The sequence below is a fragment of the Chrysoperla carnea genome, chromosome 2 (assembly GCF_905475395.1).
Source record: "Chrysoperla carnea chromosome 2, inChrCarn1.1, whole genome shotgun sequence".
In the NCBI taxonomy this organism is placed as follows: Eukaryota; Metazoa; Arthropoda; class Insecta; order Neuroptera; family Chrysopidae; genus Chrysoperla; species Chrysoperla carnea.
Genome location: NC_058338.1, coordinates 22,901,064 through 22,911,925, shown reverse-complemented (window position 1 = coordinate 22,911,925; position 10,862 = coordinate 22,901,064). Strand labels below are relative to the sequence as shown.

Here is a 10,862-nt window from a genome sequence, read left to right as displayed (position 1 = left end):
ATGTAAATAGCTAGCTTGATTCCCACCCCCTGCGCGGTAAAGACCACCACTTTATAACCTTTACCTTCTTTGCTTTCACTTTGCCTCCGTTTCTATATTCTTAGGGATAGAATTTCGGAAAATCCTTTCTTATAGGACGCCTGCGTCATAAAGAACACACCCTCTAAGTTTCAAGTCTCTACGATCAGCGGTTTAGGCTGTGCGTTGATCCGAGAGTCAGTCATTTAGGATAAAGCATTTTATATGTAAAGGTGAATATACTAAAAATATAAACGTATATATGAGCGTAAAAATATAACATAATCATACCTGTTTACACCTGGCTGCGAAGAGATGTGGGCCAGTGCCCTGCGGCAATGGTGAAGTTTTCACATATATTGCTGTAAAGTGGATAGTAATTTTATTTAAAAAACAAGTAAATGAAATTTGTTTTCGAAAAATCAATTAAAAATTATTTAATTGAAAATACTAGCGGCCACATTTTGATAGGCAACCTGGTAGATGTATATTCTTTTATTTATATAATTATATAAAAATAGGTTTTAAGCATATATTCCATGAACGTAATAATTCTGGAGTGGGATCTTAGGCTAGAGGATTTCGTTTTTATTTAAATTTAAATTGTAAATATTTATCTGAAAAGTTTAAAATATATATTTATATGTAAACTATGCGTTCTTTTTACGTTCTCTTTTTGTATTTTCCATATAATTTAAAACAAAATATTGTAACATTTTCCAAATTTAATAAAGAATTACATAAATAAAATAGAAAATCTGTTGTTAACAGTTCACAAATGTATGAAGTTGGTGCCCTCAAATTTAATATTTCCAATTTAGTTAATCATTTGAGCCTTTTCTCGTTTTAATAGTACCTGTGCCTAATTTCTATCTTTGTAGACCACATTTATATAAGATTCGCTTAGTTTCAAAACGCTATAACATCTCAAACTTAAATTTTTTCAAAAAATTTTTATGAAATTTATTTTTAGTCATAATAATTTGTGGACTCGACGTTTTTTCTTTAGTTTTTTGGAAGACCAAGACTCTCAGAGCAAAGATTTGGTCTTAGTCGGGATTTTGGCCTAAATAAGTATAAACTGACGTTAAAATATCACCATTAATCGATAAATTATTATTTAAGGACGTTCATGCGTGTACCTGTTTTGGTATGTGCGTTCATAGGGAAACAGTATGCAAATTTTAAAGAATTTTAAATTAGTAGAAAATAGAAATTTTTTTTGAACTTCTATTAAAAGTTTAAATAATAGTTAACTGGTAAAAGTTTCAAGTATGGTTATCGATATAATTTTTGAAAAATATCGATTTATATTTTCCATTTAGTCTCATGTTAAACCTTACTTTTAGTCACTTTTTAAACTTAAAATTTAATGAAATTAATTCGATAACAGGATATTTTTCCTGTTTTAAATCATAGAAAATCATTTAAACTATCGCTTTATCATATTGTTTTTAATTTCTCTACTAATATCGTTGACGCATGAACGCCCTTAAATTCGTCTCATTTATACTAAAAAATAGATTTCTGTTTTCCAATCTGGTTTAATTTATTTTAAATTTTCGATAATTAATTTATAATTGAAATGATGATTACCAGACAGTATTTAAATGAAACCAGTGTAATGTAATGATTAGGGAATGGCATAGTAATTAAATACGAAAATTAATGAAAATTAAAATATGATAGGAAAATTGATAGGCACGTCAATCAACTAGAAAATTTTAAAATAATAAATTTAACGATATACATATAAAATTTAACTCTCATAAAGTTAAAAAGTTCAAACAAAAGTAACTGGAAGCTCAACGGCGTGTAAGTATGAATAAACTGATACATAATCTTTGATAATTAAATCCAAAACTGTTTGTGGTAGCCATATTTCAATTCCTCGAAACGAATTCTTTCATATGATATGTCACACGAAACACTAGATAAAAGAGCATGAGTGATGTTATATATTCTCTACCTTACCTTAAAATTTAGTAGTTTTGTAGATGGAAGCAGGAGAAAAGTACAATTTGAGCACATTTTCTTAAAAATTTTCCATTTTCTTGAAAATGTAACATATGTTTGGAAATATTTTGCGGAACGGGCCACGTATCGTAACTTTTGTCATGTAGATTGAGAGACAATAGGATGTGGCAGTATGATAGATTGACACGGGAATCATCCTATAAGGGTTTCTTTTCTCATTTTTGATAACGGAACCCTAAAAATAGTAATAATAGATACTATAAATATAAAACTTTGTTAAGTAACAAAATTTTCATTGTTTTTTAGTTTTGCAAGTATTTTAGTCACACTTTAAATTCACATTTAATAATTATACTCTGTATATATGTAGTATACCCCAAGTTTATAACGCTTGAGATTGTTGTTGCTACGAACAAAATTTTGGTATAGCTGTTCATAAAATCACCTAAAGAGTTCATTTAGGTGATTTCATTCATTCCTGTCTCTTTTTTTGTGGCCACGATAACTCAAAAACCAAAAGAAATATCAATCTGAGTTCGTAAATGAGCAAAATAGGTCAATTGGATCTTGATTCTGTGGAACCTTTCTTGTAAATCTCTAGAGATAGAACAAAAGCTTAAATGTTACTTTTAATTCTAAATTCTGTAACATTTATACTATTCTGTAATATTTCTTGAGGGCTGCTTTGTATGTTAATTATCTAAATTGAACAATAACATTTATAATTAGCTAATTGAATCGATTGTTCTAACGGCGAAGAAATATAAATACAATAACGAAAATTAAATTAAATTTTGTATGATTTGTGTGAATTGTTATTGTATTATGTACTTTCAAGATTCTGTACAGCTATATAAACATTACATGCAAATATAATATTTAATAATTGGATTTTGTCTAATAGTTTTATAGATTTTTATACCATGTTTATAGGAAAAAATACATAGTATATTAAGTTTAGTCCTAAGTTTGTAACGCTAAAAAATATTGATGCTACGAAAAAAATTTTGGTATAGGTGTTCATAGAATAATCTAATTAGTCCATTTTCGGTTGTTCGTCCGTCCGTCTATGAACACGATAACTCAAAAACGAAAAAAGATATGAAGCTGAAATTTTTACAGCGCACTCAGGACGTAAAAAGTGAGGCCGAGCTCGTAAATGCGCAACATAGGTCAATCGGGTCTTGGGTCCGTAGAACCCATATTATAAACCGTTAGAAATAGAATAAAAGTTTAAATGTAAAAAATGTTCCTTATCAAAAAATAAACAACTTTTGCTTGAGACATTTTTTTGTAAGCATCACTGTTTACTCACGAGGGCATACATTATATGAAAATTTTATAGTATGTATTGTAATAGATAAAAAATTTTATTTCAAGTGCAACTTTTATGGAAATAAACTAACATCCTACACAACTATCCTGTGGAGAACTATAAAATATAAAATTAAAATTCTCATAATTTTTATACATCATCAAAATAAAAACAAATTATATTATTTATATGAAAATGATGGTAACAGTTTGAAAAAAAAATGTATGTCAGCAATCATAAAAGTACAGGATTGCTCTCATATTACATTGTAATGAAATTTGTTTTTTATTATAATGGACGAGCCAGGCAAAAAAAAAATTAGTTGAATTTACTAAACCTAATTATTTGAGGATTGGTTATAGTAGGTGTGTTCACACACATGTGGTCAGTCAAGCGAACGATAGAACAGCGGTCAGATATATGCTATCGAAACGGTGCAGTTTTACGTGGTACTAAAATGAATTTACTAAAGCTGAAAATTGTTATACAGATTGTATATTGCATATAAATAACAGTTATGTTTGTCAGTCAGTTAGGTGCTAGAACAGAACTGGTCAGTCAGCTGTTATTTGTGAATAATAATTAAATAAGATTCATTTATGATTTCAGTGATATTTAAATGAATTTGTTAAAGCTGAAAATTGTAATACAGCTTGTATATTGCATATAGATAACAGTTATGACAGCCAGTCAGTTCAACGTTAGAACAAGGTTGGTCAGTCAGCCCTTATTTATGGACAATAAATAGATAAGATTCATTTATGATTTCCGTGGTATTTAAATGAATTTATTAATGCTGAAAATTGTTGTACAGCAATATACAAGCTGTATTAAAAGTTTCAGCTTTATGTTCTTTAAAACTATATGTTCTATATGCACTGTTTTTGTTCTAGAATACAATGACAATATACCCAATATAATTTCAAAATTCCAATCCAGGATTGCCTAGTTTCAAAACTATAAGCAACTAGGAACTAAAGCAAGTTTAGCTTAATTGACTTATTTTTAAGCTGTACTGGAAAAAAATATTAGTATTTTTGAAAGCAGACAGAACGTTCTGTATTTTTGCATTTCCATTTTTCAGCTGCGTATGTGTATAAATTACATCATTAACGTACGTATATATGTATATTATATCTAACCATTAATTTAAATGTAACATAATATTTTCTACACTTGTATAAAGAAATTTATGTATGAATATGAAAAAATAATAATTTTTATCCACACTAATATTTTATGCAAAATGTATAATATGTCGTCATGTTTGGTACTTACCTCTTCACAATCACAGATTATAAGTTTATTACATAAAAAGATAGGCAACTCTACTGGACATGAAAAACTCCCTGCAGAGAGACACTAAAAGTGAACTTAAAAAAATGGTGGGAATTATACATTATTGAATTATTTTTTGAATTATTTCTATTAAGTCTTTAATTTTTCTGTATATTGTAAGGGAAGGTGTCCTATAATGATCCCCCTAACAAAAACATGTAATTTATATCTATACTATTCGAGATATGTATAACTTCAGAGTATTTTTGATTTATTTATTCAAGTGTTACAATATTGGCATGCAAATTTCTTCTGATTTGTTTTAATTTTTTAATATGTCTCAAAAAGGAATTTTTCTATTTACTGACCTTGTAAGAATAGTAGGGTAAAATTTACATTGCATCAACGATTAGTATGAAAACAAAAAGCACTGGTAAAATCAACTAAATCAATACATTCGAGACAACATGATGGGGAATCATTTTACCTAATATAATCTTAATATATATATTTCTTGTGTGTGTCTGTATGTGACTGAACTCCTCCTAGACGGCTGGACCGATTTCGATGAAATTTTTTGTGTGAGTTCAAGGGGATTGGAGAATGGTTTAGATTTACCATTCGGTCCACTACAACTGTTTTTGAGGACTCCGTACCAAAAAAATGAAATTTCATTAAATGGTGGGAGCGCATATAAATCATATCACATTATGTATACTATGTGTACTATGTATTTTTAATAGTATTCAGGTATTGTCAATAGGCATTTATTAGAGCCATATGCGAGCGCAGCGAGCTCTACTATCAAAGGTCAGGCCAAAGGTCGAAGGTCAGGCCACTCCAATAAATAGGAGTTAAATTGGGGTTTAGCGGGATGGGTTTAGCGGACAGGCTAAACGTAGTATAGGTATTCATGAATTGGAGTTACGTTTTTACGGGACAACGTCCGTCGGGGCCGCTAGTTTTACATATAAAAAAGGGATCATTTTAACGTATATAAAGGGGATCATTTTAGTCGTAACGACATATTTGAATATCTTCAAAAAAACTGATCTTAACATTTATTATTCGCCTATCAAAATGTGCTATAATATTATTATCGCCATAAGTTTTTGTTGAACGATTAATTTTGATCACGTGGAATCCATCTATCTATGTAGTATACTAAATTGCTTTTATGGTTCATACTTAAAACAACGAGGGATCATTTATGTCCACAGTATTATATGAACTACATAGTTTTTGAATTTAAAAAAAAAACTTGAAATCGGAATATCATGTAGGGTACCTACAAGTGTTTCTGGGAAAATTGATAAAATTTTGAATTAAAACCTATGCCCTAAAATATTATTGTTCCTGAAGACAATAAAAGCGGCTAAAATACTTAATTAAAATCACTACACATATGGTCCAAGAAAAGTCAATAAACGCAATTTATTGATAATATTAATACAAAGTAGCAGTTTAGAGTACAGGAGACGGCATAAGGACACCTTCACCCATATGATAACCAGACGAGACATGTTTTTTTTATGAAATTTTATTAATGTATTTACACGCCTATCATAGTTTTTCTATCGAAAAGTGTTCATTGGGATTTTTAATTAAAATTTTAATTAATTTTTTTTCATAACAGTTTTTGCAAGCAAGTCTATACCATTGTTTTTCTTCTGATTCCAATCTTGGTTGTGAATAATAAACTTGCAGTCTTTGCATAGTTATTGCAATATTTGGTGCAACAGCATAAATTTCTTCAGTTTGTGTGAACTCACTCGATTTAGAACCTAGATCGATTTATTATGGATGCTGGGTTAATGCACAGTAATTCCTCTATAAGTTGAATGGTACATTCTGTACGGGTATCATAAATTACAACACTGTTATTTTTATGCGACATTTGATAATGTGTGACTGTGAACATAATATAGTTTATTTTTCATATTTGTTCCTTCTGTTTTATTTTTAAGGTATCACAAGCATAATAAAATTAATGATTTACAGTTAAACAAAATGAATAGGAAAATATGCTTTTGTTTGTTTTGACTACCGGATGCGATATTTTTCTTTTCATTTTTATTTCCGAGTTATGGACATTTGTCAAAACAAGGCCTTGCCTTTGAATTGATACTTGAATAAGATACAGTGGTGCTTTTGCTAAGTCGTATTTTAAGTCCTACAGTACGGTTTAAGTATTCTTGATACACGCTATATACAGGTAAACAAACAACAATTTCCATTACTACATCTTTTTGAAAGGAAAGCAAAAATATTGTAGATAATTTAAATAAGAATATAAAAAAGAACTACGTAAAAAAATTTGTTTGCTTCAAAACAAATTTGATATTGATCATTAATCAAAATGGTATTTTTGAAAATTATATTTATTGAAACGAATATTTTCAAAAATATGTAAAAAATTTAAAAGATAATTCTTAATACACCATATTTTTATTTTTATATTGATATCTCAGAAACTCTGCATCCAATCATTAAATTAAGCTGATTTTTATACATTTTGGATCAAAATTACTCCATCAAATTCCAAAATAAAAAATTTTTTTTAATCGATTTTCTCGATTTTATCAAATGGGTATCCCTTAAAAAAAATTGCAAAAAAATCGAGAAATTTTTTTTCATCTCCAATTTCGATAAAACTCAGTATATAAAGTAATTTTGACCCAAAAAGTACAAAAATCGTGCATTTGACGACTGGTCGAATAGTATTTGAAATACGGACTAAAATCGATCCAAATATTGCGATATCTCAGAAACTCTGCATCCAATCATTAAATTAACCTGATTTTTATACTTTTTGGATCAAAATTACCCTATTCATCAAGTTTCATCAAATTCCAAAACAAAAATTTTGTTGCGTTTTTCTCAATTTTTTGAAAGGGCACCCCTTAAAAAAGGGCTATTAAAGGACTATTCATTATAAGACTATGCTTTTCTACTTACCTGAATAATACCTACACTGGCGTAAATATTGTATACCTAGGGATACTTCGAAAATAAATAAAAGCCTTTATAATAAAGAACATTTAAATCATTTATTTATAATAAAAATAATTTATAATTTATAAAAAAGCAGAAAAAATAAGTATTTATTTTTTTTTCTGAGAACAATAAAGATTTAATTAGTTAGAATAAGGGTGTAATTTTGATTCTATTATATAAAAAATTTTTTTTAACAAAATGAAAAACCGACTTCAAAAGAAAAACTATTCCAAATTAAATTAATATCAGATATCTTTTTGTTAAAAGTTTTTTTATTTTCTGATTTTTAGTGAATCTGAAGTACACTAACTAATTTGCCAAAAAAAGAAACATCGCAATCGCTTGGCTTGATATTGAGTTATTCGTCCTCTTGTCGATGCCGTTGTCAGAACTGGACCAAAATAAAATGGGACCACACGGAACGTACTAGCTTTCAAAAAGATATAGAATCATCAAAATCGGTTCACCCATTCAAAAGTTTTGAGTTAACGCACATAATAAAAAAAAAATTACAGTCGAATTGATAACCTCCTCCGTTTTTGTTTGAAGTCGGTTAAAAATATATAATTTACACTTTAATTAAAACAATTTTAGTTGTAATTTCAACACATCTATACTTTAAGTTACCCAAAATGTTCGAGGATTATTCAAGTTACCCTCCTACATCTAATAATTTTTGTTACCCATTTTATCTTGTTTAATATTTTCACACCCTATAACTTATAGAGCTGTCAAAAACATTATTTGCTTTGTCATTACATGGGTAATTATTTTTGAGGTGTTTGTGCTTATTACATCCTCTCAAGAACGGAAGATTCAAATAAACTGACAAACAATGGCTTTTTTAAAATTTTCAAAACCCCGCCCGCCCGGCAAAACCTTCTGAGCCGGTCACTGTCGAGCGACGTCCGAGCAGGTGACACCCTAATTCGCGACTCTAAGAAACTATTGGGGGCACTTTAATGGCGGTTGGAGAGGATATAAACATCTTACTCCATGGTATAAACAAACAAAAAACCATAAAACATATATAATCTATTTTATATAATTCACAATTCTAGCTCGTAAGTTAATAAAAAGAAATTACTACAACCTCCCCTTAATTTTATATTTAAACCAGTAGAGGTCAGCTCAGTATTTCGGAGTGGCGAATAGTTGTTTGAAAATTGTTTAATATAAGAAATAAAATGGAGTTTGAATTCCAATCGTAAATAATTTACGTTAAGTTAAACAAAAATACATAAATTATAACAAGAAAATTAAATTATTTGTCTGCAAGGAAATTGTAATTAAAGATAATTATTTAACACATCCTTAAGGGTATGATTCATTTTCTAATTTTGGAAATATCAAACAGCTATACAAAGAGAATAGAGAACATGAAAAATAACAGGATAAAATATTTATGGAGTTTCGACTTGTAGTATTGTTATAAAATTCTTAAAAATTGTCGCAGTGTATTAAATGCAGAAAATTATAGTTTTTTGAAAATCGTTTTTTGTAACCAGGCTTGTGGTAAATTATCTAAACGGGAGGTCAAAATAAAAGACATAATTAGTTAAACAATTTTGCATTAGGAAGTTCGACAAACAAAAGCTATTGAGGAATTTTCAGTCTTAGCCGGTGTAAAAAACAAAAAATGTAAGAACTCAAAATTACACTCTTTATTCAAATGGAATAAAAATTCAAAAAGTGTGATTGAATAGGAATAATTTTAGTTATTTTAGTCAATATCGTCTTCGTTACTTAAAACGCTCTCCTGAATTATACTTAGAATTCCTTTATCAGAAATGTTTTTCAGCGGGATTATATATGTGTATAAATTAAATTATGTATGTAAAAAAGAACAGTCAATTAATAAGAACCTTTCATGCATACTGGCAGACTGTGGAACCGAAATTCCCATTGATTTAGTTGAATTTATGCAATTTTTAGGGTAAAAATGTTTGATTAGTTCCCTTTAGACCAAATTTGTTTTGCCGTCTTCCCTTTGATCAAAATCTGCCTACGCACATGTTACGACACTTTTTGAATTTCTATTGCATGCAGCTTATAGATTAGATTTAAGTAATTGCTTATATAACTAATATATAATTATTATTATCACAATGAAAGATATAACAAATTCACAATAAGAACTGGCTAATTTTTAGTTGAATTATTAAAACTGTATTTAATTGTATATTTTTAGAGAGCGTTTGTTGTTTTTTATTAGTCGTTTTATTGCACACATTATCCAATAGAAAATGTCAAAACAGTTTACATTTGGTTGATTTCGTTGCCTGTTAACTCTGAACCTGTCGGCGTTAAGGCGTAACCAATTCCGTCCGCGGTATGCTTAGGGTAGCTGGTTCGATTCTCGCCATCGCAACATAATTAATTTAATTAATAGTTGTGATGGGCTGGTGTAGTGCATGTTATATGCATGAAAGAGGTGCACTCAGCCTCTGAAATTGAGGAGCTGATAAATGAAATCATCAGCGGAAAGGTGGTAAATCACATATATGGTATCACAATGGTCTCTATAGCCTAAGTGTGTCCTTCGTGGACAGCCAATTAAACTAACCTAACCTAACTCTAAACCTTTGATTTTCTTGAAAAAAAATCCATATTTTCTTCGGGTCGCCCTTCATATATGATTTCGGTTGACATCTTAGAGACTACACTAAATTGTCAAATGGTCACAATTTTTGGGCTAAGGTATTTTAAGTATTATAAATTATACTGAAATTCTATATAGGTACTATTCGACTCGTTAAGAAGTATTTCCCAAAGTTTTAACAAATTGGTCCGAGATCCTTAAGAGTTCTTTCTATGGGATACTATGCCAAAAACGTATTGTTAAATCATTTTCTATTGAATAAAATGAATGTGTAATTTAATATTTTTGTCTAAAATTTTGTGAATTTACTATAATATTCGATTTATTATGATGTTGTCGTTCGTTATGTCATGGTGGTAATTCTTCTATAGCTACCGTCCATTTTTTTGGTGTATATCGTACAGATGGATGATAATTTGTTGTATACGTTTGTTTACCATTCGCACCACCATCACTTCGTGTATAAAATGATATCCGTAAGGGTACTCGTACTGTTGTTGATTCGACACCTTGTGATGAATTGCTACCGCCACTGTTCGTCATTGCTGAAACAATTGAAAAGAAATACTATAAAATCAATGTAATTAATTAATTTTTTACCTCTATATATGTACAGATGAAAGCAAATGTAGCACAGGGTGATCGTAACTCCTCTCACAAAATACAACTCAAGAA

General features: G+C 29.1%; 1 protein-coding gene across 1 annotated transcript in view; it reads right to left on the bottom strand.

Annotated features, from left to right (window-relative positions):
- Positions 1-10,156: 10,156 nt before the first annotated feature.
- LOC123292152 (isotocin receptor-like) overlaps positions 10,157-10,862 on the bottom strand; it is a 135,664-nt gene continuing 134,958 nt past the window's right edge. Inside the window, exon 8 of the mRNA XM_044872709.1 lies at positions 10,157-10,732. Within this exon, the coding sequence (XP_044728644.1) occupies positions 10,536-10,732 (197 nt within the window). The 3' untranslated portion in view covers positions 10,157-10,535. The remainder of the gene's footprint in view (positions 10,733-10,862) is intronic.